We start from the raw sequence: 27,706 nt of genomic DNA, 5'->3' as shown, positions 1-27,706 counted from the left end.
ATCTATGTTAAAACTATATAAAGCCACCCAATTGACGCTGCAAGGTGCCATAGTGGGTAGACGGTGGCAGGGAATGACTTGCTAGTTCATTCGGCCTTAATTGAAGCCCTGAGGCATTCACAGTGTGCTTGCCTGTCTTCCCTTTCCCTTTATTCCTTTTGAAATAATACTGAGTGCCTGAGCTACAAAGACAGAAACCATAGTACACCATGGCGCTGGCATTTGTCACGCTCACACAGTCACTCCTAAGCAACTTCAGGGTTGTTTTGTTTTCTTTTGTTTTAAGACAGGGTTTCTCTGTGTAGTCCTGGCTGCCCTGGAACTCATTCTGTAGACCAGGCTGGCCTCAAACTCATAGAGATCCACCTGGCTCTTCATCCTGAGTGCTAGGATTAAAGGTGTGCACCATCACCACCCAGTTTCTCGTGGTGGACGTTATGTGCCTCCTTATAGAAACTCGAGCCAGAACTCGTTCAGCAGAATGGAGTATGAACTGTACCTTTGATCAGATAAAAATCTCCCCAATGCATGGACAGAAATTAATGCCTCATTTTTCCTTGGAGGGACAGAGTGGGTTTGTTTGCAAGGTGCTAAGACTCTAAGACCAGAAACCATTCCATCGCTGGCATCCGACAGATTCCAGCAACCTAAGCTTCCCCCTTCCTGGCAATTACCACTTCCTTTTTAGTTCATTTCCAAGAAGCGTGAGCAAAGTTCCGGGCAGGAGCAGGGAGGCTTTGTACCCTGTTGTCTTTTTAGCAACAGCAAATTACTTAAATCAAAGCTCCCCCGGCCCCAGCTCCCCCTCTGCCCCCCCCCCATTCTCTGCAGCTCCTCTCTTTAATGCTGTCCAGCTGGGTGTGCCTGGGGATCATTTTATTGTGAAAACTAGAGCCACATGGAAAAGACATTAAACCGAGTTCGCTGCTGAGATACACACAAAGATGAAAGGGCCTCTCTGATTTTAACGTGCCACATTTTAGACTGTGCGGTGGGGTGAGCGGGGAGAAGAAAAGGGTTCTTCGGAGCCCTACCCATTTGGCAGGTCTGCAAATCCACTGGGGTGGAGGATGCCTCACCTCCACGCTGGAGGTGTGAGGAGCTTCCATTTCTACAGCATCCACCATCTCCTAGGCTTGTGCTATGGGCCACCCCAGTCCAACAGGGCAGCCTGTACTTGCTTCAGAAGAAGCTTACTGCAGAATGCATGTGGAAGGCTGCTGGCTCATGTGGGCTCTGGCCTTAGGCACAAAGAGGTGGACTTCTCTTTGGATGCAGGGGTGTGGGCTGCAGAGTCCAATGTGTGAGCTGTAAAGCAGCCTTATCTTGTCATCTTTCCTGGGATTTGGCTTCTGCTGGGACAAAGAAAAAGCATCCAGGACTGAGGGCAAAAGCCTTGGCTGTTTCCAGCACCAGGTGGCATGGCTGTAAAGCCCATCAACAGGAACTACTAACGGTGGAATACTGTTTTTTATTGGGTTTGATTAAACAGTAATAGTTAATAGTGGAGATGAAATTTAGGTTCCTAACTAACTGTAAACTGTTATGTATGGGAGCATTGCATGAATATTAACAAACACGGAAAGGTGGTGTTAAAAATGGTAGGTCTCGAAACATTTTCTCACAAGTTCAATTATCACCATTTTCCATTACTATGAGATTAACCTGCAGGACTACAGCCACCATTCCAGATGTTGGGTTCATGTGGAGCATTCTCTGGACAGAGGTGAAATGGGTAGCTTATTTCTCTTTCTTGCAATTTTCTCAGTGTAACAAAGTATTCTTTATGTCATGGGACACAAAGTATTTTAAAAATTAGAAGTCCTAAGTGCTTAAACACTTTTAACCAGCCATGGATTTTCTGTACGAGTTCCGTAAGGCAGCTGGTAGCTAGCTTTTACCCTCTCCCTGCCTTTCTCTCTATTCTGTCTCTCTGAGAGGAGACTGCTGTCTTTGTTCCTGCTACGGATTCAGTGCTGTCGCTACCTTAGGAAAACCAAGGACAATGGATTCTGCTCACTGTCCTTCAACTGGGAGGAGGTGCCAGAGAGCTGCTTACACTGCCTCCCTGTGTTCTGAAGGGGTTGTCTGTAGCAGAGGAAATGCTACTTGCAGCTTCAAGGAGCCCAGGACGCTGAGTAACATTTACTAGTGGTGAGACACACAGCATTTAAGTGTGTAACTTGGTGCTCCTGGCAATGCGCACATTGGTTAATCAACAGCCCAGGCAAAATGTAGAATATCGCCAACGCCCCAGAAGATTCTCATCTGTGGCCCTGCCCCTGGCTGAACTAATCTGATTGCCACTGCACATTCAAGTTTGACTTGAATCCTGTGCTCTTTCTGTCTGCATTCCCTCTGCACAGTGATTCAAGCCAGTCTTTGGCACACCTGTATTCCTGTTCTTTTTTGCTGTGGGGCAGTATGTCACTGGCTGGCCACATCATGATTCACTTGTCCATTTGCCCAAGGATGAACGACTTAGTCCTTTGGGGTTATTAAGAAGAAAGCTGTTCTGTGCATCCTAGCACCTGACTCTTGTGGACATATGTTTTATCCAGCTTGGATAAATACCCAGAGGGGAACTGCCAGGCTTTGCCATTGCTTTCTTTGTCCTCCCCCCTCAGTTGACTAGAGGCAATGACACCAGTGTTCTCTTCTGTTGGGACAGCTTTGAGGACATTCCCTGCTCTTCCCAGTCAGGAGGCTGGGCCTTGCAGAGATGAATTCAGGACTGTAGCCCTGAAGACTGTGATGTCCTTTACACAGCATTAAGTATAAAAGCTTCAATATGAAATTTACCAGGAGGTATTAGGTGCTATCACATCCTCATGGGAAACTAAGATGTAAAAGCACCCCAAGGTGGGTGAGGAATGGCTCCACTACCTGACTGCGGTGGCGGATGAGCCTTTGTGGTCATCGCGTTCCAGAGAAAGCACAGGGCATAGGAATGCACACATCTGTGTGAGGCGGCCAGCCTCCTGCCTGCTTGGTGCTCGGAAGCTCCAGCTAAGGGGATTGCTACGGCCACTTTCCCTAAAGCAACAAAAGAGGATCTAGATGTCTGTAAATCAGCAAACCAGCAAACCTTTCTTCTACCATCCTGGGTGTAGAAAGGTTACCTTAAATACTCCCACAGTCACAATAGTGTCACCCACTTCTAAAACTGATTTGCCTTTTTATTATTTGCTGTAAGAATTCATTCTATGATGAGCTAATATTTCTCCTGTTTTGCTGTTTGTTTCCCCAATCTCCCAACACTGTGCTTTAAGCACTTCTTCAGGGCTGGAGACTTGTCTGTAGCTATTAAAGGCGTTTGCTGCTCTTGCACAGAACCTGGGTTCAATTCCCAGAAACTACAACTGTCTGTAATCAGTCCCAGGGGATCTGCTACCCTTTCCTGCCGCTGCAGGCATGCATATGGCGCTCAGACACATATGCAAGCAAAGCACCCATACAGATCAACAACATAACATCAAACAAAACAGTTCCGATAAAGTCCAAACAGTCCATGTTTTCTTCGGTCATGCAGATGCTAGACACACTCTTCATGCATTCTGACAAGGAAAGGTAGGCCTGCCTTCCCTCGACACTGTGCCAAGCCTGCGCACTCCTGGCACCAGCTCTCTCTGAGCTTATCACAGACCAAAAAATAAACACACACAAGCAGCCCTGGCCAGTGCGAGTGAAATGGTGTCTGTCCTTTCAGTTAAGGGCAAAAAATGTCTTCTTTGTGTTGAAACTGTTCATAGCTACTTCAAGAAGCTCAAACCAGCCTGACCATAGCATAGCGGCCATATTCACTTCTGACAGCCAGTTCAGGGGAACACACGGCTTATTTACCAGTACAGGGGGTCTGAGGGTAGAGTGGGCCCTTCCACAGTTGCTCCCTGTTCTTATTGGATGAACAGAGCCTCACAGTAAAGTACCACTGCTGCCACTACACCAAAAGGAAGCTGAGGTTTGGAAGAGCTTAAGGCGATTTACCTCCCAGACTTCTTTGACAGGAAAGGTCCTCACTACTTTACCGCCAATATCCAGAAAACTCTAGATTACATACCATGCCGTATCTATATTTCCAAGTATGCTTATTAGTTCCCTAAGCTGAGATTCCACAGTGATCTGGGGGCTATAAAGTCCCTACATTGCTTTCTCCCCAATGCCATGCTATGCTATTTCCTCTGGAATTTGTGTTCAGCTTAGAATTCTAATTCTGTAAGGCATTTCATGCAGGCAAGCATAGTGTATAACACTCACACACTCACTGTCAGACATACATAGTCACAGAAGCAGCTTGCATACAAGCATGTATAACCTTTCTAGTCTCTGACCAGTCCACGCTACTGGCCAGTTACCCTTGTACACAGGCGCTGCATTCATTGTTTTCCAATGGGTGTTTAACTGGCTTCTACTGAGGGGTGCATGTTTTAACACACAAGGCGCAATACTCATATCTTATAACAAGACTGAGATGAATAAATATGTTCGCTGAGAAGATGTCAGTGCTGTGGGAAACAGGCTACTGTAGTGGATATAACCACGTTTTTGTTTTGATCCCAAGTGTGGGATGGGGAACAGACTTAGGAGAGAACAGGTAGTGTTTATCCACTAAGAAGTTGAACCACTTCAGGCGGGGGGGGGGGGGGGGCAGGGGGGGGGACGACTTGGGTTTTTGCCAGCTGAAAAATGTCCTCGTACAGACTCTGAGAGGAGATATACATACATAATACATATATACATATATATATATATATATATATATATATATGTATATATGTATACACACACACACACACACACACACACACACACACACACACACACACACACGAGGCGGGGGCTTTTTTGGATCTTGTTATTGTTTGGCTATTCATCGCTCCACTTCAAGATGCTCTTAGAGAGAACCAGTCCAGTGAAGGCTTCGAGGCTCTGGGCTCTGGCTGCTGTTCAGGTTCCAGCAGCAACTTTGGTAGAATAGCTGGTCTGCTGAAATCCTGGTGACTACGCCAGGGGAAGCACTTCCAGGAACTGAACCCAACAAGGTCCACTTCCCCTGTTCCCGTAAACTTCCTTTCTCTCCCATCTAGGGCAGGTGGGTTGGAAGGGGGGTATAAGCATTTAAAGAAGCCCAAATAAAGTAGGATTGAAAAAGTTGGAGCCTACAGGGTGCCCTGGTTGGAAAATACCTAAGTCAAGCAAGTTATTCAGACCTCTTTGTCTTCAAAGTCATGACAAGAATGTGTCTCACCAAGTGTTAACGAAGAGCGAGTTACACGGTGAGGAGAGTGCTGTTGTGCTAAACACATATAACGTGCAGCTGACACTACAGGCCGCATCGTTTTCTCCCAGCTAAGAGCAACACTGTGTGGGAAGCCGTCTTACAGGTGCTGCCCAGCAGCGGTTAGAGAGAGTAGACGAACCCTGTTTCTTTGTAGTCTTCTCTCTTCTATTACTTTGAGAAGAAAGAAGGTGTTAAAGGGAACCAGCCACAAGCTGGGTGGGGGGTGTGGGGTGGGTGGTGGCTCAGTAGCAGGACACGCGCCTATCATGCTTGAGGCCCTACGTTTTAACCCCAGCACAGGATGCAGGAGAAGAGAACAAGATGACAGAGAAGCAGAATAGGCCTTGAGAGACATGGTTCTCAGGCAGCAGAGGGCCCACTGGTCTAATAAACAGATGAGAGACCGGTTAGAACAAAGCCTCGTGTAAGCAGGCAGGCAGGCAGACCCCCAACACAGACAGGCTGGACAGAGGCTTGGCCTCCCCCAGCTACGCTGAGGGCTTTTAGGACTAATCGACCCAACTTCTCCACAAGAAGGTTTCTCAGGCTCCCCCAAGCCAGTCTACTCTTCAGTGCAGGGCCTGTTAGCCGTAGCTAGAGCTCGTGTGCTGCTGCCTGGTAACGGCAAACCTTTCCTTTTCTTCCCCTGTTCCGTTGTCACCCACGGTAAGCACTTTCTCTCCGCAGGCCGCCCCCCCCCCCCGTGTTCCACCCTCCTCTTTGGGGTTGGGATGGGCTACACTGGTTTGGGCCTTGACTTTTTCTAAATGCTTTTCTGTCTTTATGAAAATTTTATTTTGGTTTCTAAAAATAAAGGGGCCTGGAGAAAGAATCCATTGCACCTTTCCACTCAACACATGCTTCCAAATTACCTTGAGCAAAATTCTATCAGCTCATTCTGTAATCTGTATCGTAAGAGTCTTTTCCACCCTCGGGAAAAATTAATATTTTATTAAAAAATGTTTTTACATTTGTTTCTTCTCTTGTGTGTATGTGTGTGGGCACTTCACATACGTTACATATGTGTGGAGGTCATAGGACAAATTGCAAGAACCGGTTCTCTCCTTCCACCTTGGGGGATTTGGGATGGGACACAGGTCCTCAAGCCGGATGGCAAGTACCCTTACCCACTGAGCCATTTAACCAGCTCAGTACTTGGTTTCTGAAAATGACTTGCTGTGCATAAGGAATTTAAGAAAAAAAAAATTAAATTAAATTCTTGTCATTGAGCAACTTCCTGTGACAACACCATAAAGGAATGCTACAGAGTCTACTATCAGAAATAGGAAAGACAATAAAACAGTAGCAGAAACACTTCTCAGTAATACTTGGTTTCATCTTACTGACTAGCTGCACTCGCCAGAGCAATGTGAAGACCTTCCCATCCTGCTGATGGGGGCCTGTGACACTGCTGTGAGTGGCTGCTGTGTGCTTCTCTGCTTACTCTTTATTAATTGGCGACTGATGTTTACTTCAGGTCTCCTTACAGATTAATCCACACTAGGATCCTGTGAACTAAGAGCAGATACGATCACTCAGACACTAAAAGGGTATTGTGCTATAAACAAGACACTCAGTGTCCCTTTTATTAGGATAAGCTCTCCTGTCCAAGTTTCAGGTGCCACTTTAAACAGCTTGTTTGTAAGCACGGATATGCAAACACCAGTTCGCTGGAGTCAGCTCGTCCTTAGACCAAACCTTAAATTAAGCTGGAAAGCTCCTCAGCTGTAACAAGCTGTGTGAGCAGTGAGGGAGGTAGAGAGAGCGATGGCTGAGGTGAGGTGAGCCGCAGTCCCAGTGTCTGTACATGCCTCGTGTTTTGAGTTTGGAGGAATCTAGTTAAATTGTTGGGTTGGCTAGATGGTGGGTAGCTGAAGGTCTAGTAAGAACTTTAAGCAACTGGGCATGGGGGTGCACATCTGTGATCTCAGCATTCAGGAGGTTGAGGCAAGAGGGTCAGGAGGTTAAGGTCAGTTTAAACTACATAGTGAGCGTGAGGGTAGCTTTGGCTGCATATGACTGTCTTTAAAAAAAAAAAAAACTCTCATAATCCCCAAGAGATAATTACAGTGATTGTGTAATCTCTGAGGTAAGGCAATCTTTTTAAAAAGGTCAGTGTAAGACAATGTAAGAATGATTCCACAGAACAGTCTCTGCTTTCAATGCTGTTTAACTACGTGGCCGTGAAATGTCTGCTGTGTAAAGGCAAAGCCTGGCTCGAACCCCACGTCTACTGGATATCCTGGATCCTTTAATAATGCAGTGCACCTGAGACCTCTGGCCCATGTCCTTGTATTATCCTGGCCAGGTTTTCCACAACTGACAATAGTGCCTATATCTAGATGCCTTTAACAACTCTTCTAGAACTTTTCGCATGGAGGTTCTTAAGCTTTCCTCAGAGTGGTATATCCTCTCAAAACAGGGAGTTTCAGTTTGCAAATACTCATGCACCAATCAAGAGAAAGATCACAAGTTGGCCAACAGCTGTTGAGATGACTCATCAGGCACTTGTTGCTTAATCTGATGATCCAAGTTCAATTCCCAGGACCCCCAGAGTACAGAGGATGACTCCTGAAAAGTTGTCCTCTGATCTGCATCCATACCCCTACTCCCACACAATGTAACTTAAAGAAGTTGGCCAATGCCCTTCAGCAGGGCCATAGACAATAGATCCAAATGCAGAACTTGCAGACTCCTGAACACCAGTCATCACAGGAACAGTATCAAAGGAACTAGCTGGGTGTGGTGGTGCACAGTTACAATCCCAGCACTCTGGGGGAGGAGGGAGGGAAGAGGATCATGAGTTCAAGAGCAGCCTCAGCTACAAAGCAAGTTGAGTTCAGCCTAGCCTACGTAAGGCCCTGACTCAAAACAACAGCAGCAGCAGCATCAACAACAACAAAGTTTTAAAGGGTCAATGTAGTAGTAGTTTCTATGGGGTAGCATACTGAAAAGACCCCATTCTCTTTAAAGACAGCCATGGTTGCGAGTGTGACACTCACAGGAGACCTCCTTCACCAGCACATGGAAATAGCAGTGCTGTCTCTGGGGCTAGATGTAGGTGTGAGCACAGAACCACACAGAAAGAATACAGCAAGCATGCGTGTGCACTGCCTCCCCCTTAGGAAAAGGACAAGGATGGGGATTGTCCTGCCACCTTGTTTGCAGAGAACTGAATCATGGCTGTCTTCATACTTCCCTGTCTCTACAGTTTCTACTTGGGCCTGCGGGTCACGTCCTGTGTAACGGAAGTGCTCACACTTGCTGTGACAAAACACGCCCGCCAGCTCGTGTGGTGGCAGGTTCTCAGAGAGACTGCAAAGCAAGAGTCAGTGCCAAAAACACCTAAAAAACTGAGCTCCAGGCTGCTCAGAGAGCACACCTTAAAGACATTCATAAAAGAAATGCTCTCCACGGAGACCGCTACTTCCAGCCCAGGCACATACCCTGACCATGGAAACTGGAAGACTGGATTTAGGGGGCAGAGCTGTGGAATATTATTTACAGCCTGGCAGTGAAAATGACTACAGCACATGAGTCAGGCAGAAAGGCTGATCCCTAACTACAGGCAGAATAACATTCCGAGGAGCGAAACACAGCCACAGTCAACGCTGGGCAGGCTGGGGCTTAAGGCACCATTTCCCCTGCTGATGTTTGATGTTTCTGTGGAATGCTCTTCAAGCAGCAAATAACTAAACGGCGATCCTGACAGACTGGAAATGATACATCTTTCCCACGACATAAATTAATTCTTTTTGTGGGAAATTGCTAAAATTTTAGGACAGGGTGTCATAAAAATTTCTTTATGACCAAAGGAAAAGAAATGATTCCATTTCTTCCAAACATTCTTACATGAAAAATAATAAACTCTCACTTCAAACTGTCCTGATTTTCACAGGGCTCAAGGTGCGGGTTACTAATTGGGGCAGTCCTGTTTCTCCGGTGTTGGCCGTGAGTCAGTCTGCACTACCTCAAGTATGAAGCATATTTTGCTGGAGACTGCTTGCCCCACAGTCCACATTCCATGTGAGTAAATACCACAGGGACCAGGGAGCAAAGGAGCTCGCACTCCCGGTGCCCTGTTCTGCAGCTCTTCAGATTTACATAGTAAACACCAAGCAAAAATTCTGAGAGCCAGTGAGAGAAAGAGAGTGAAGGGACCCAGAGGCCGCGGTCCCCACGACCCGAAGCATCCCAGCAATGCCAAGCTAGAGACCAAGCCTTTGACACAAGATCGAGTACTTTGTGACTCGTTTAAGGTAGCGGCATTTATGAAGAAAGCTCAGGAAATTCTGGCTCCTTGCTTGACACACCTTTCCTGCCTTCAAAATGCTCGATCCTGGCCGAACTAAGGATGTGAACCACCCTGAGACAGAAGTGCCCCAGCCAATAGGACTGGGGACTCTCCAGCGTCTTTCCTTGAGAGTGACCACACACACTAAACCGCCCACTAAGGACTCTCCTTTAACCTTGGGGAAGCTAGCATCTCCCCAGACACTGGGGAGGCCTTTTGCCCCCACTATCTTATGAATTAATTAATGTGTGAAATTCATTTTGAGAGGGACTCCTTCCTTGATAGGAGAAAGGGGAAATATGTGACCTGCACATCTCAGTCAAGGAGGCAGGTGATGCCAAAAAGATGCTGGTGCCATCCCAAATGGCTTATCTCTTCTTTTAGGATTGACCCGTGGTGTCCCAGGCCCTCAGCTTCCTCTTTAGTCTGGCAGTATTGCCTGCTGGGGGACATGCAGGCTCCCTCACACTCACACCTGAGGCTGTTATGCAGCAGAGCTCCTTCCTCTCCCAGCACACCTTACTCTTTCCATGAGTCTCTTCTTCCAGTGCCAGCTGACTCTGGAGGTGCTCATGTCACTGAGTTCTAGATGGCACACTTCAAGACAACAGCGTTGTACTTATGTGGACTTCTGTGATTAGTGACTGTCCGTATTCCCACAGTGGGAGGGGAGGGAATCTGCCTCTTGCTTCTCAGATAGGACAAAGGACAACCTTCCCAGGCCCCAGGCCCCTCTTTACACTCCAGCCCTGAAGTTAAGTATGTGATCAACTCAGGTACCCCAGTGTCCTCTAGGGGGCTCCCACCCTGGTGTGAGTTGAGAAGGATGGCATAGGAAATAAATGAACTTGGGAAAGATGTGCTAAGAAACTCGATTGTCAGGGACTCAAGCTCCCCACCCTACAGTCTGATTTAGGCAGGAATTGAGCTGATATTTTTATCTTCAGCTCTGACCTGACTTTAATCACCACCATACTTAGGAAGATGACATCATCTTCTACCAGGTGTAAAGACAGGGCCTGCTCACGTCTGTAGTAGGCATATAATTTTGTTCCTTAGTTAATTATGAAAAATATCAAGAATAAGCAAAAATAGGGAGACAGGTCTCAGGGACGTCCGAGTGCCGCACGGTGTGCAGGCGAACTGCATGGTGCTTTACCCTTGTTCCAGCCACAGAAGTAAGCAGATACAACAACTGGTGTGATCACCAGTTCACACGCAATGGTGAGGTCTTAAAAACCCATAAAACCTTCACCACCGACATGCATGTCCTCTATGACGACTTGAAGGTAACGCAGGGATGAAAGGACATGCAATGCGAGGACCAGCCAAGGCCCCGGCTAAGGAAGGGCTTACCTGTTGGAGTGCTGCTGCGGAACGAAGAGGAGGGGGTGATGGGCGGGGTCACGGGGGGAGTAAGGCTTCCGCTGCTATGGCGCGGTGGAGTGGACACATTCCCCCGAGACACAGAGCTGGACAGGGTCAGCGAAAGCTTCGGCTGAATCTTCTTCTTCAGGGATTCCTGTTCTCGGCGTGCAGCATCTGTCATGAACCTGAAATGACAGTAGCAGGTGATCAGCCAAGGCCTTGGAAGAAGACATGTGACAGACAGTGGGGTTTGAGAGATGCTCTGGCCTGGGGAAAAACTTGGTAGCGGGTGGTGAAGCCTCGAGAAAGCTTGTCCTTTCCTATGCAATGAAGTGACCTTCTAGTTCGTTGCTTTTGAGTTTCCTCCCATTTGGACCCGTGTCTTTGCTAGGAAACCTTGATACAGATCTGTACCCACCTCAAGCCTTCTGTTTCAAGAGCCATTCTCTCGGGAGCTTCTCTCTCTCCTCTCACTTGAGGAAGCTCAGCCATGCTAAGCTCCCGGGCCATTCCCAAGCTGGGAGCATCCTTCCTAGAAAGCTGGCAGGACCTAGGACTCACACCACCGACTGACACTCAGCAGCATGTCTTGTCTACCTGCTCCCTTCAAACATTCTTTTTTATTTTCATCTGACTCTCATGATGAAATGTCTGCTAGTTACTTGAGCCCTGGCACAGCCAAGTCCTGCTAGTCTCACGGCTGCCGAATGGCTGTGCTTACCAGGCCAGGCAGAGCCAGGAGGAGGTGTGAAAGCAGCATGAGGTGGAAGGTCAGCCCGGCCAGCCTTTCTCTTACTCAGAAAGGAGGCCTCACGTCCTGCTTGGCTCACCTGGACGTTTCAAAGGTATTCTCCCAATGCTGTTCTTTTATTACTACGTAAGTTACCACGTAACAGGAGATGCAAGACAGTCTGGAAATGGTGGTCTTGACCTAAAAACCAAACACTTTCTCTACTACTGGCAGACAGACTTTGTCAGACTCATTTTTGGATGTGGTCACAATGAGCATGGTCACTAGAGAACATGAAAGCGTCCAGGTGATACGAGACACTTGTGTCTACCGAGGCTGTGAGGCCAAGTCTTCCCCGTGAGCTGCAGTCTGACTAACTCAAGACAAGTCACTTCATCACTGCCTCTCACCAAACCCACTTCACACTCGGCTCACACAGTTGCTGAGTGCTTTTCTTCATGATGCTGTGAAAGTTTGGAAGTTAAAATATGGTTCTTAAAGAGTCAACTAAACACACCCAACGAAACAAGAGCAGCACTGTCCCAATGTCTTTAAATTCCCACTTTTATATTTGGAACAAAGATGGCCCACTCTTTAATTGGTTCCTGCAACAAGATCCAGATATACAAATTGACTTCTCTATATTGAGCTGTGCAGGAAGAAAGTTCCATGCTTTGACTGAGTTCTTAGGTTTGCAGCTTTGAGTCAGGGATGACTTATATGACAGGGACTGAGGAAGGAGCCTCAGCGTAGTGAGGACTGTGTGCACCCAGGAGCCCAAACTGGCTTATTCTCAAGGGAAAGACTGCTTCTTCATCTCTTCAACTGCTTCCCCCTTTCTTAAAACCTCTACTCAAAACATAGATGCTCAGGAAAAAAAAGGGCCATGGACTGCGGTTTCCTCTTATTATTTCCAGTAGAAGCTCAGGGCTGAGTGCCTCCAACTGGGGTGTGCTGTGTGCCAGAGAGTGGACAAAGCCACAATATAACCACGTAGCTTCTTCCAGGAAGACCAGCTGTCCTCAATGGTGGGTAATTCACATAGTAAGATAAACTTAAGTATTTCATTGGGCAGAAAAAGTGTACAACTCATAATTTAGCTAAGAATGTGGTCTTTGGAGTCAGAAGGGCCAAGGTTAAACCCTACTGGGTTGGTTACTTACTGTGTGACTTGAGGCAAAGTGATAATCTTAGCCTTATTTTCTGTAGAACGAGAATGCAGCCTGATAGCTTTCACTTGCTGTTTGAGAGCAGAAGATTTAAACGCGTGTGAATTTTAGAGCATTTTCATAGACACTGTCAGTTGACTATCGCTAACAGGAGAGTCTGAGGTTTAGAGATTCGGGAACATTCGGAGTTGGGGATGCTCAACTCGTAAAGACTGCAAGAAAAGATCCGTCATTCTCTTTTATGGAAGAAATTCGACCTTTGTTTAACTGGCAACCCGTTAAGCTGACGCGTCAACACTCTTAAGTGACAACTATAAGCCTTGTCCTGCATCACCGCCTGCATGCACTCACAGGAAGTCTGGTATTCTGATTGGGGCGTTATAAATGGTTATCCTTGTGAGGCAGCAGGTACACGGGCTGTCAAAGTGCTCTGCCTGTGGGTGGGACCTCCAATGGCAGGGCAGCTCCTGCGCCTGTCGTCTTCCCAGCTGTAGATTCACACTTGACAGTGGGCGGAGCCTACTGCAGAGGTCTGTGTGAGGACTGAATGTGGTGACACAGCAAGTGACTCAATGGCAGAGGCTATTATTCTACAAAGGACCACAGTGTGGCATGCCCTCGTTCTTGGGTAGCCTCGCTCAATCACAAGTCCCCTCAGTTGGTCCTAAAAGAACCTGAATGAGCAGAAACCCTGCCCATGGAGTGGCTGGTGGGAGTGGGCCTGGAGAGGACAGATTTGGTGTTAGGTAGAAACTGGCCAAAATACAAGAGAGCTTTCTCTATACTTTCTCCTTTGTTAACATGTATCAATACCCCACCAATAAAAATATACAAAAAGGGTATCAGCAAGTCATGCTTACTTTGAAAGTAAATGCCCGTCTCAGCTCAGATATGAAGCAACTGCAGGCCCCGCACCCACTTCCCCACCACGCTCACCCGTGTGGGTTTGTGGTGCTGCAGATGACAATTTATCTTTGGCTTGCTTTTCAGGCACTCATGTTGAAAGCACTAAGCAAGAAAAACACTCACCAAGCGTCGCCTTCAGTATTCCCTAGCCATAAACACACAAAACACACAGCCGTGTAATGCATTTCCAGTAACAGAGGCACACGCACAGGAATGTCACACCAATGCGAGTCCTGGTTAAAATGGCCTTTCCCAAGCACAGCTGGCCTGGGTTGTCTTCTGTCTTCTCCTTATTGATTTTCATGTTGCTTGTTTATTGGGAGAAAGATGTCTCTAGAAAGCTTGGGCTGACTTTGAACTGGCAATCTTCCTTTGTTGTTCCCTTAGTCTTTCTCTACATGAAGACTTGAGACTTATTAAACCCAAAGCTTTAAGTCATGTCCCATCACATGCTTGTTAAGGTCAAGAGGTGGGCATGCTCCCCCACATGAGGAGCCACCTAGGGTTTCATTTAGAAGACAAGGCAATGAATCCGGGTGGTTCCAGGCAAGAATTGAAGGCTCAGTGATGTAGCTCTAACCAGGAGGCCAGTTCCTGCATGTGGGACACACCCTGGCATCCCACAGACAGACCCTCTCCACTGTCTGGATGGAAACACTCCCATTCTGTAGCAGAGAGAAGCTGAGGACGTCACTTTCCTCTGGTGAGACACCTTCCTCAGGGGTGACATCATCAGTGAGGCCCTCAGTAGTCACAGGAGACAGGAGGAATTCAGATCTGGAAGAAGGCCCGGTTAAGTCACATCACCTGTCGATAAACTTTACTAATGGGGTGGGATGAGCTGCTCCAGGGCACAGCGATGGGAGAGTGGCTGAGCTGGTAGGGTGGTCAGGAGGTCAGGAGTCCTTGAGGTCTCAGCCAATTGCTGCAGAGGGGCTGACCAGCTCCTGGAGACCCTGCTCTTCTGTCCTCAGGGACTGTGTTCTGGAGAAGACCGGTTATATCTTCTTGCTCACTTTCCTCTGCTTTGCAATGGTGTCGGCCGCAGCAGGGCACTGGGGCCTGATAAAACTGACTTGTAATGGCAGGCCATTTCATTTTGGGGTCTTTATAAACTGACTGTTAAATACAGCTATTATTCAATGTTAAATTATGTAACCTTAAATTTGTTAAATCAAATGTATTAGAAACAAAGGCTTATTGGTTCTTAATTATCCTACTGCATTTTACTATGACCTATGACCTCTAGGTTACTGACATTAATGCCATGTCTACTGGGTGGAAAGACACCACAGTATCTGTGTTCAGTTGCATCACAGTGGTAGCTGGAAACTGTCTCAGTGGGAATATTTACACCATAGAAATGGGCAAATGTTTCCGTTCAAGACTTTTTTCTCTTCAAGAATTAGCTACTAACTATTAGTGAATAGACTTTGTAGTCTTATTTTTAATGTGGAAAAAAATATTCAAATCCAGCTCCTTGCCTACTCACTGAAGGAACCAGTAAGGGAAGGAATGAGGGAGAGACCAGAAAAGCTTCCTTTTCTTTGTAACATTATAAAAAAAGGAATGCATCTCAACACTTTCTGTATGAATTTGTAACATTTTAAAGCGGTTTTTAAATTATGGGATACAGGCAAAGGAGTAAATAAATTTACTCACACAGTTTAAAGAATAATAAAATTATGATCCATGTACCCAACATTACCAGGAACTCTGAAGTTTCTTTTATAACTTGTTTTCCCAAGAGAAATATTACCTAGATCCAAGTACAGTAGATTTTTCAGGGGTTTTCTTTCATATATATATATAATTACAGATAGAGGAATTGAATTTTTTTTTGTTTGGTTTGGTTTTTTTTTTTTTTTTTTGGTTTTTTGTTTTGTTTTTTGAGACAAAGTAGTCCTTGGTGACTCCACTCACAGCCTGGAAGTCTGTGGTCAGCAAAGCAATGTTTTGATTTTGAAACTGAGGCTACTGTAATATTAATTTTAATTTTCCTACAAATCAGAAATGCCTAAGTGGCCACGATTTGACACAGTCATTTGTAGTAATATTTGTTATTGTGCGGGAAAGCACATATTTCTTAAGTAAATTTTCAAGACTCCGTTATAAATGTTTTAAGTCTGTAGACCACAATGCTCACTCGGGTTGCCAGCTTAAACATAAACCATGAATGTAACACAAGGAAATGTTAGCTGCTGCTCCAGGGAGACCCGTTGCAACCACAAACTCGGGAAATTTATAGTAGTTTCTGAAACCTGGGCAGACACTCCACTGCCATCTCATTTACTGGCCAAAACACTCATGGGTGTCCCTGGGGCTTTCAGTGACACTGGAGGCCCCTAAACTCCAAGTGACCACTTGAAACTTTAGTGTTTCTTGGAAAAATATGAAACGAGCTAGATTTTATGAGCAGTCTGAGCAGTGCACTGTCAGGAGGCTGCCCTGGTGCAAGGTGTGTCCGCGCAGGGTCTCAGCATCTCCCAGCCCGGTTCTCCTGCCTGCTGCAGCCCGGGTCTCCTCAGTCCGGCTCAGGGACCAGCTTCTCCAGCATCAGCACAGCTTGCATTCTTCACGCTTCATTTTGGCTTCAATCTCTGATCAGAAATGTATCATGCTGCTGCACACACATCTCTAACAGATCACAACCTGTGCTTCTGAAGCCTGCCTTCCCTCGCCCCAATCCCAGACTTACAAAGGCAAGGCACTGAAGACACAGCTCGACTGCTGCTCAAAGGCCACTTGCCCGCTTCATCTTGAGGGTGGAATGGCTCCCTAGCGTCACTGTATAAGCAGTAAGGTGCTAGACTACAAGACACTGTCCCCAGCCGAGCCAGGAACGCCTCATGGCATGTGGGATATGGCATTTGCACTATATAAGGCCCTCACGAAATCTGGGAAATGATGAATTAGGAAACAGCTAGTCATGGATAACACAGTTTTAAGTGTTCTGTTAAATTAGACTTTTATGTGTGTTTTGTCTACATGTATGTATGTATGTGTACCACATGACGTGGACACTTGGTGCTCTTGGAGGCTAGAAGAAGGCATTGGCTCCTCTGCAACTGTAGGGACAGACAGTTGTGAACTGCCGTGTGGGTACAGAGAATCAAACAAGGGCTCTCTGCACCAGCAACAAGCGCTCTTAGACCCTGAGCCATTCCTCCAGCCCTGGGTGACAGATTTTTATGTAAATATTAGAGACAGAAATTGTAATAAAATACTCCTTACAACATATAAGATATTTTGATTTTTCCCATGGCCACTACATTGATTCCTTTTCTTTCCCATTCTTTTTGATATAGTCTCTCTATGTAGCCCAGGCTGACCTTGAACTTTTATGAACTTTAAATCATCTTGCCTCAGCCTCCTGAGTGCTTAGATCACAGTTGCGGGCCAGCAAGTTCGGCTTACAACGATGTCTTTATGTAATTACGGGCTTCTGCCTGGGTTTGACTATATTAGTGTGTCAGTTAGGGGGCAGACTTTGGAAGTAGACTGCCCTATGTTCAATTCTCTGATCTGTGCTGTTTTGTTGTGTGACCCTAGGCCATCTACTTAACCCCTCTGTGCCTCAGTTTTCTCGTCTGTAAATGGTGACAATAACAGGACCAACTCAAGAGGTATGAGGGGTAAATGAGTCCCGCTCACGAAGCCCTTGCAAGTGCACCTGAGAGTCGGTGTTTGACAGGGTCAGGAAATCCAAGCTCACAAGTCTTTCATCGCTGACATGTCCACTAGCCATCTGGCCCCTTTGGGGCTGAGTCACCAAGTAGCATGCTGATCCCGTAAGCTAGGTTCCCAGACAGCGCTGGGGCGGGGGGCGGGGAAGGGGGTGGGCAGGGCCAGTGGCTGAAATCCTAGCGCCCAAGAGACAGCATTGGGCTGTGTATAAATGCAGCATCTTCTTGATTCCTCCGCCTTGGTTCTGGAGATGAGTCACCTGTTGGGGTGCCCTGCCAGGAAGAGGGGCATGGGATGCTCCTGCAGTCAGCAAATGGAAATGAAGTTTCAGATTACAAACCAGCATCCTCCACTGAGGAGGCTCACAAGGTGCTTAGGCTCAGATGCCCTCTACTCCAGCTCCTCAGAAAGCATCACAGCTGCTGTGTGTCCTCTGATGGTCGAAGCTTTGTTCTGACTCTTTAGTGACCCAGTGGGCACTACCACAAAAAGCAAATCTGTGTAACCCAGAATGCCTTTGGGATGTTGAAAGAGCTTCTGACAGAAGCTGTACTGTTCCAAGTTCTCTTAGACCCAGGAACTCATTCCTAAACTAAGACTTTGGGCCTGCCAAGGACGTCGCAAAGCTGGGGAGTCTGCAGTGCACCTAAGGCTCTGGGAACAGCATGCTTTCAGTGGGAGTGGGGACAGGGCTCAGCAGCCAAGAGAGCAAACTCTTTGGTTTCCAGCATTGATCTCAGGCTGTTCACAAATGCCTATGGCTCCTGCTCTGGGGATCTGATCTCTTCTTCATGCCTCCTCGGATACTGCATTTGTTGTGCAGAAGCCCACACATACGTACATGCAATTTTAAAATCAGTGAAGGTGTGTGTGTGTGTGTGTGTGTGTGTGTGTGTGTGTGTGCACGCGCACGCATGTGTGTGTTATCAAGTACTCACATCCACTGTGTGTGCATCTTCTGGGAGGGACTAGCAATAAAATAGTACAACAATGCCAACAGGCTTCGTACACTGAGAGCCATTGTTTCTTTACCTAGTTTATATGTGGCCCATGTAGAGAGAGCTTTGAGTAGCTTCAAGACAACTGGTACAAAATAAACGAGGGTGATGGTGTGCCTATGTCCTCTCAGACCTCCTAGCCGGTTCCACTTCTAAGACAGGGAAAAGAAGAAAGATGAAAAGACAAGACAGAAGCATTTTTCCCTGTTTGGAAACATGTATTTTCTTTCTTTTTGCTCCCCCTTCCCCACCCATTCTGTGTGGTACTGAGAAACAAAGCCAGGGCCTCACATACTCCATGTCAGCTGCATACCACTGAGCAAGCCTTCCCACCTCAGACATAAACTTTTTTGGATAATTCCTTCTTGCTCTTCTTTATTTAGACATTATAACAACAAAATACAGGAAAATGTACTTAAGGTTTTCTGATCTAGAGAAGGTATGATATAAAATTTCTTCTGATCATTATGAATAATTATATCATTTATAGATTCTAACATGTAATTTATAACAATATCATTGATAATTATTTTGTAGATACAAAGTTGTACTAAAATATCCAAGTAAGTTTTCTATCATTGTTAAAAACTCAGTTTTGGCCTTGGAAGGGAATGGCTGAGCAGCTAAGGGCTTGTATTCCTCTTGCAGAGGACCTACATTAACCCCCGGCACCAACATATACTCGGCAGCTCACACCCTCCAGGGTACTTTGGCAGGAACCTGAACTCACATGTGCACAGTCTGCCCCCTACCTACACATGATTAATAAATAAAAAATAAATCGTTAAAAATGTTCAGTTTTAAGGATGGGTGAGCGGAGTGAAATGATTACATTTGGGTGGGATGGACTGTTACGTGCTGGCCAAAAGGAAAGATGACAAACACAAGTGTACGCAGAGCCAGCAGCTCAGGGTGAGCAGACAACACGGGAGGTAGAGGGTGCAGGGTGACCCTAACCCTGGCCATGTGCTGCCCAGGAAACGCACAGGCCAGACACCAGAGGCTGCTCTGTGGTAACACTTAGGATCACCCCCCCCATCTCCCCATTCCCTCCGTGTTCCTCCCTTCTCTTACTTTTTAAAACAGCAGTATTTCACCCTGAATTTAATCACCTACATGAAATCCATGCATCAAAGCTAGGCAACAGCGGGACTCCTTCCTTGAGACACCATTTCTCTGTATTTTCTCAACAAATGCAGGGCATTTCCTTCAGCACCGTGGAGTAAGCGTCACTGCAGTGAAAGTCCTGACTCACTTGGGGTCCAGCAAGCACCCTGAGCAGTCACAGATCAACATAAATTATCAGTGAAGCAATTGCCCTTCATTGGCTTTAGCCTCAATAGATTAAACCAGGGTCTTTTTCATTCTTGATGCTAAGAACAAAAAAGTTTCAAGGGTTCTAGAATAGCCCTGGGCTTGGAAGGCAGACTTGCTCCTGGAAAGCCCGCCATCTTCCACTCTCCTCCTGCCACCTCTGAACGGGAAACAATAAGAACCATTCCTTACACATGGGTTTCATTGTTAATTTCACATCCATGTAAAAACCAATGGACAAAACAAAGAGTTGCCATTTGTGAGATTTTGTGGTATAAAACTACAAATGGCTCTTGAGTTTTCCTGTTTCGCCTTCACTGAAAGCAAACTAAATTAGATGAAGTATAATTCTCCCCATGAACTGGAACAAGTTTATTTTATTTTTTTGTTTTTTGTTTTTGTTTTTTTTAAGACAGAGTTTCTTTGTATAGTCCTGGCTGTCCTGGAACTCTCTCTCTGTAGACTAGGCTGGCCTGTAAATCAGAGATCCTCCTGCCTCTGCCTCTTAAGTGCTGGGATTAAAGGCATACACCACCAGTATATGGCTGAAAGAAATTTAAAAACAGGAGAAATTAAATTGGATCTAGGATCTCTTGGAGTTTTGGTTACAATTTACATGCAGTATACTTGCAACACTGCCTGCTTGTTGAAAAACAGAATCTGTAGCTAATTTGATTTGCTTGGTTTTCTGAACTTTGGAAAACTGTTTACTCTTTCTGGATTTGGGTCTCTTATTACAAACCAGACATGATCTTTAGATCTCACAGAAGCTGTTGTCAAGACCTTAAAAGGTGAACACAGGGGAAGTACTTGGCCCACTTAGGAACCCCTTCAGGGTCTCCTGGCACGGCACTTCCATGGATATTGGTTCTCCCTGCCAGTCACCCTGGAATCACAAGAAACTATTTGTAAGTTTAACAGCCATCTGGTTGGTCAATTCCTACAGAAAATGTATATTGTCCAGAGAAGGGCTGTGGTAAGTAACTAAATTTGGAATCACAAGGCTCCATTTCCACACACAACAGCTCATGCTGTATGAACTTGGGCTTAGGTGAGCACCTCCTGTCAGCTAACAAGGTAGTCATGAAATCCATGCATCAAAGCTAGGCAACAGGAGGCACAGCGGGACTCCTTCCTTGAGATACCATTTCTCTGTATTTTTTCAACAAATGCAGTCACCAGCCCCTGAGGTGGGCGCTCAGTGACGTCTCAGAGGCTGGTGACATGCCTGTGAAGAAAGGAGAGGGGGAAACAAATGAGGTGGTGGAGGATCCTCAGTGTGACTCCTTTACGTAGTGTGGTCACGTGGGTGCCAGTCACTGTGAGCTCTGCTCAGGGGGTGTGGCTAACAGAGCACAGCATCCTTGTCTGTGATGTTTTCTTTTTCCAACTGCAAATTTCCTCAGTCTTCCAGCTTGGAAGATATCAAAGCCAATGGAGATGACACACAGCGGAAATGGGCACCCCCCCACCTCACCGACAGTTCTACTGATCTCAGCCTAGGATGATTTAATTGGCATATACCTTACCTGAGGCTAAAGATGGTGGACTCAGTACCTGAGAGAAAAAGATGAATATGTCCCAAACCAGAGCTGCCACAAAGGTAAGCAAGGACGCAAAGCTGATTCAGACAGCATCTATTCATACATGTATTACTAAAACAGGGAGAGCGTATGGTTGAAACTAGGACACGGAAGCAGGCAAACTGGTTAAGACCAGTAACCACCAAGATGGTGACCAATCTGTCATGGGTTATCCTAACTCTTACTATACTTCACTGAATATTCCTACAACAGTCAGACTTCTGCTGGAGGGAGCTACGGTACAAGACTGGGTGTATTTTGAGCTGGGTGTAAAAAGTAACACATGCACTGACAGTTTCCGCCCAAGCCTTTCCCCCCAAAAGCATGCAGTCAACTCCTATCTCTCTTTCTCTTCAGAACCAGTCAAGTATAGTTTCTAACACTGTGGTTCTCAACCTGTGGGTAGTGATCCTTTTATGTATGTGTGTCAAATGGCTCTTTCACGGGGATCCTATCAGATATTTACATTATGTTAGTAAGTAGCAAATTTGCAGTTATGAAGTAGCAACCTCACACAGTTATTGAGGTAGCAATAACTTTATGGCTGGGGGTCACCACAACATGGGGACCTGAGTTAAAGGGTCACAGCGTTAGGAAGGTTGAGAACTGCTGCTCTCACAGGAAGGGAGGACCAACCCAGCTTCTGAAACACGTGGGTGGCCGACAGCTCAAGAGAATTTATTTTGTGGATATGTGTTGACTTACACAGGGCTACAGTCAGTAGACTGTTTAGAAGTACTGTGGAGCCAATAGCATGTTCTCGTCTTAAAATGTATTTATACATACACGTGTGTCTCTGTGAGTGCATGCTGCATGTGCCCAGAAGCAGATGTCGGAGCCTCTGGTACTAGAGTTATACGAAGTTGTGGGCTGCCAGATATGGGGGCTAGGAACTGAACCCCGGTCCTCTAGAAGGGCAGCAAGTTCTTTCAACCTCTGAAACATCTCTCCAGCTGCAATAGGATGTTTTCTTAAATGGATTAATCTACTTAGGCAGTGCAACTATTTTGGGGGCAAAGCAGACTCCATACATGTGCTGTCCCTTGATATGGGGTATGCACATGGGCACCTGAGAGTTACAGACGTCAGCTTTCACAGGCCTCCGGGGACGATATTTTTCCGAGGGATTCTCCCTGCCTTTTATTGCAAGAGTTCAGTTTAATTGCTCTACAGAGTATTAAATCATATCCAGGGGAGGCCATTGCTCTGGTCTGAGCTCCTGGATTAGCCTCCAGCAGACCAGGCCAACCCAGAGTGCAGTCACTCCTGTGAGGTGGCACTAATCCATCTGAACTTGAGTAGGCCAGCTTTCCATAAAACAGGAGACTTACCAACCAATCAAAAAGAGAGTAGTTCTCCCTGACCCTCAGGATGACAGAGTCTCTGCTTAGCCCTGTAAGGGAAGTAACTGCACCAATCTGTTTTTATGTCCTTCTTGCCCTGCGCAGCCCTTTTCTCCTGACAGAATGAACCTCCGCACACCACCAGAACAAGTTGTTGTCTGCAGAATGGGTTGCCATGCCACCTTAGGATTACTAGTAAACGCCGACTGGGCCTTTCAGGGTTTTATAGCTCTACTCCTTATCTGTGGTGCTCTGTTTTCCAGGAGGCTGGCCCCTCATGAATGTGTTTAGTTATTCAGTTATTCAGAAAAGCACACAGATGACTAATTTGAAGAACGACGGCTGTTCTTCTTTCTTCCTCTTCCTGATGAGGAGTTTCTGAGTGCAGAAATCCTTGAGGAGCCAACCACGGGCAGGGCTTGGCTGTGCAGAGTGCAAGGATGGTGATAACTGTGACCGTTTAAGCATTTTAGTGGAGTTAAGTCCCTAGAATGCACAAAACACTAGTGTGTAAGCTGCGCAGTCTGGACTCCACTGTCTTTTTCACTGACTTCCTCCCATTTTTTTTTTTTTATTGTGATTTCTGATCCGTCACATATTTTTGACCTTGTGTTTACACAGAGCTTTAAAAAATACATAGATAGGGATTACTAACAGAAAGAAAGGGAAAATGAATCAAGGGAGAGGAAAGTTTCAACACAGCCTCTGAGATGCAGTCAGATGTTTTGCAGCATAACTGCAGGGGCGCACAGTGGCAAAAAGCTTGCAGTGCTTGCTGAGTTTGAGCACTGCTGGGTGAATATGCCACTGTGCTATGCTGCTGAGGGCTCGTGAATCTCGAAGGTCTGAGCGGATGGTCCCCAGCTCTTTCAGGAATGGAGGCTCCGGTGCAGTGTGGATGGTAGGCTACTCTGCATTGTGTGGTGGTCCTTTTGCTGTTCTTTAAGTTGAGGAACAAAAAGGAATGTCCCAAAGCCGCTATTTAGTGATCCTTTGAAATGAGTTTCTGTTTCACAAGCTCCCCTGGCCACCTTAACCCACATGCCTCACCCCGTACACAGGCTCCATAAATGAGGGAATTTATAGGTTATTTGGAAGAAAAAGAGCAGGGTGCTTAAACTTTAAAAAATGTCACTGTACTTAACTGTTAATGAAGTGTTGGGTGGAGGGGCCTCCAGCTCTTCTGCTGCTTACAGCTGGCAGTCCTCATTTGCATGCCCAGGGCACACATTAGTCCTAACCATCGGCTGCTCTGCAGAAAAGCATGGCCCCGTAATACTGTTCATCCTGCTGGGTTATTTAGCAAAGTCTTTCTTCAGAGCGCACACAGGCCTCCATCTCAGGCCAAGCTGATTACCCCAGATTCCTAATTAGTGCTAATTAAAGCTTTAATGGATAGCAGCCAGAGTTTAAGAGCATGCCACCTCCTTTTAAAGACCCATTGCTGGTTCTGTGCAGGAATGAGCCAGGCCCGGGACTTCCTATGGTGTGGCCCAAGCTCCTGGATATGCTGGCACACCACATGCAGACCCTGCCTGGGGAGCTGGAGCCTCTCCCTCATGTTTTCACAAGGGACACAGGCTGCTCGCTCCAATCCCTGGATGTCCACTGACGCCATGGGCGTTTTTAGAGGGGGGCATCTTTCAGTCCTCCCAGCAAGGCTAACATCCCATCTCTTGTCATGGCTTGGGAAGCAGAGAAAATACCTAAGGAAGGTGTTCCAAGGAACCCAGGAAGCTTTTGTTAGGATCAAAACACACTCATATTCACCCTGCTGCAGAGATAACTCAGAACATTCCTCATAAGTAGACCCCAAAGTCAACAGTTTAAGTCTACACTTTTCTTATGCACTTTGTATAATGTGCAAGCTGAGTCATCCTTAACATGACAGACAGAGTCGTGAATGTTCATAATACAGAAGGAAAAGGGACGATCTGGGATTTAGCATGAACACACGGATGCCTGAGGACACGATGCTCAAGTTCAGGAAGTTGTGAAGCACCACCATGGGTGCTGGGAACTGCATGTGTACTGTGTTAGAGCAGCGGGTGCTCTTAGCACCAAGCCATCTCTCCAGCCCCAGAGCTGGGATTTTAAATACATCTTTTTAGTACATTCTATGCTGGGTGTTGTTTTGTTTTGTTTTTTCCCTTTTCCTTGCAGCCAGACTGATCTCAATCTTAGCATCCTTATGTAGATCAGGATGATCAGAATTTCTGATCCCTCTGCCCCCACCTCCACGCTGAGTTTACCAGAACACGCCACCACGCCCAGATTGTGTGGTGCCGGGGAATCAAACCCAGGGCTTTGTGCATGCTTGGCAAGCACTCCGCTCACAGCTGTTCAAGTTCCCACAGCCACACGCAGCAGCTGGGCCTGTGAAGACTACCAAAACAGAACTTTTCTCCCTTCAAGAATGTCCCTTCCACTGTGCTTTTTTTGCTGCTGAAAAGGATTTTGTTTGGAAATGCTGAGACTGAAGTGGTGGTGAGATTGCAACGGTGTGAACAAACAGGTGAGCAGCCACATGCTGGAGGAGGAGACAGGGAACCCAGGCATGGGGGGGGAGGGGGAGGGGAGGGCTGAGGATGAGGCTGGGCAATAGCCACACTTCCTCAGAGCAAAGGCAGCCTTCCAAATTATCCCAGAGAGAGAGATAATTTCCACACTTTTTAAAAAGGCTTAACACCTTATATTTGTCACGTTTTTGAAGAATGCTTGGGGTACAAATATAAAAATAAAAAAATATATTTCCCCCATGTGTGTTGTGTCTGTGTGTGGTACAAGGACAACAGTGTGTCTGTTGTGCCTGTGCTCATGCTGAGGCTAGAGTGAGTACCAGGTGTTTTCTCTGCCTTACTTAGACCTGTCTTTAACTGGCTCTGTCTGGCTTGCCTTCTCAGCCTGTTGTGCTGGCCAGAGCACCCTTGGGATCTGCCTTTGCTCCATTGCTGGGGCCACCAGCATGTGTAGCCACGCCCAGCTTTTTACATGGGTGCTGGGGTTTGAACTAACACTCTCCTGCTTTCATGAAGCCATGTCCCTAGCCCCAAAAGATTCCTTTCATAATGAAAAGCATATTATTTATTTGCTTGTTTAGCTATTTTGCAAAAAAAAAAAAAAAATGTGTTTTCTTTCATAGCTGACACGGTGGCATAGTCTTACGGTGTAAGAGGATTGTCATGAGCTTAAGGCCAACCAGGGACACAGGGTCCCTGACTCAAACCTCCAAGAGCAGCAAAGAAGAACAAACAACAGCCAAGCACAGCGGCGTGCCTTCCGACCCAGCTGAAGTACATGGGGTACAGAAAGACGCCAGCACGGGCGTGGCACTTGTGGCTGGGTGCAACAAGAAGTAGCTGAAACTGAATTTTGAATTGCCCACAAACTATGTTATCAGCAGGAACTCCGGGGCTGCAGAGATACTGGGCGAGATGTCTGCTGTGCAAGCACTGAGGAGGACGTGAGCTCAGCTCCTCAGCACCCAGGGGAAAGCTGCCTGTGGTGCCATTTGGTAGGGGAGACAGCCAGATCCCAGGGGTTTGCTGGTCAGCCAGCCCAGCTGAAACGCCACCCAGTCTCTCAGTGAGAGACTCTGTCAAGAATACTGTTAAGAAAGACACCTGACACTTCCCTACCGTGATGGACACTTGCTTGCAGTAACTAGGGACTGTGAGCTAAAATAAACCCTTTCTCCTCTAAGTGGCTTCGCTGGGTAGTTTATCACAGCAATGGGGACTGAAACCAGGACAGGGATGATGACAAAGGTGTCAGCAAGGGCTTGAGGTGAAAGTTACAACAAACAAGCAAACAGACTTGAAAAGCCAATTAAGACATCTCTGCTTTTTTACCTCTGTAACTGACAACAGGAGTTTGCTGGCTATTCACACCTCCTGTGGCCCTCAGGGCACAATGTGAGATTAGGCAGAGGAATTCATGTGTCTTCATGGGATGCCTGGGAAAGCCCAGGGAGGAAGCAATGAAGCCCCCCTTGCCCCATCCTGGCCTGTGATTGGCACGGGTGGCATTTACAACCACTGCCACTGAATTATACTGCCAGTCCTGGCCTTGTTTATGCATTTAACCAGGCTTTCTTCAGTCTGCATCACTCCCTGGGAGGATGTGAAGGATTTTGAGGATCCTGGGGAGCCATTTAGTGAGTTATTCACTGAAAGGAATCCTGGTGTCTTTAAAGGAATAGGAGTTGGTGTCCTTGTCAGGCCTAATGGGATGGAGGGAGCTCACTACAGAACAGCTTACATGGCTTGGTTTTGTTTTTAAAACTTTTTCTAACCATGCAGTTCATTAAGAAGAGGGAAACTCTATAATGCCAGAAAAGGTCTTAATTTCTGGATGGAGATGTCAGCGAGGTCTTCCCTAAGGCCTGGCTTATCTTTGCTCTGAATGAGAAGGTCACACATGAAAGCAGCTTCGTAAGTTTGGCCACCTGAGGAGCACCAGGGATGCACAGTGGTCCGCTTTCCTTCTGCGCAAGAAACCCTTTGCTCTTTGTCAGAGTCCAGTTCAAAGCCATAACTCCCCCTACCTCCTGCCTGGTTCAAATCTTTTTTTTTCTTTTTTAATATTTATTACTTATTTATTATCATGTATACAGTGCTCTGCCTGCATGTACACCTGCAGGCCAGAAGAGGGCATCAGATCACATTATATAGATGGTTGTGAGCCAACATGTGGTTGCTGGGAATTGAACTCAGGACCTCTGGAGGAGCAGTCGGTGCCCTTAACATCTGAGCCATCTCTCCAGCCCAAATCTTCAGCAAGAGATGCTGAGATCATTGGTAGAACCTTCTGGACACTTCATTACTCTTAAACTCAAGCAAATGCGTTCCATTTCATTTCTGACCTGTGATCGGCTCACTCTGAAGGACACTGTCTCAGTCCTTCTCAGTGAGGTGCCAGAGACGGAAACCCGCACCCACCCAGCCCTGCCTGCCACAGTGTTAGCCTCTCTCGGCTTCCATTTTAGCAGTAAAGTGGGGGAACGCTGATCACTCATTTATTTCAGTCAGTTC

At 46.6% G+C, this 27,706-nt stretch overlaps 1 protein-coding gene across 1 annotated transcript in view; it reads right to left on the bottom strand.

The window, feature by feature from the left end:
- Jazf1 (JAZF zinc finger 1) overlaps positions 1–27,706 on the bottom strand; it is a 289,737-nt gene that overhangs the window by 30,202 nt on the left and 231,829 nt on the right. The window contains exon 3 of the mRNA XM_051152349.1: positions 10,932–11,128. Coding sequence (XP_051008306.1) covers positions 10,932–11,128 — 197 coding nt within the window. The remainder of the gene's footprint in view (positions 1–10,931; positions 11,129–27,706) is intronic.

The sequence above is a fragment of the Acomys russatus genome, chromosome 10 (assembly GCF_903995435.1).
Source record: "Acomys russatus chromosome 10, mAcoRus1.1, whole genome shotgun sequence".
Lineage (NCBI taxonomy): Eukaryota > Metazoa > Chordata > Mammalia > Rodentia > Muridae > Acomys > Acomys russatus.
This window is presented reverse-complemented; position numbering and strand designations above follow the sequence as displayed.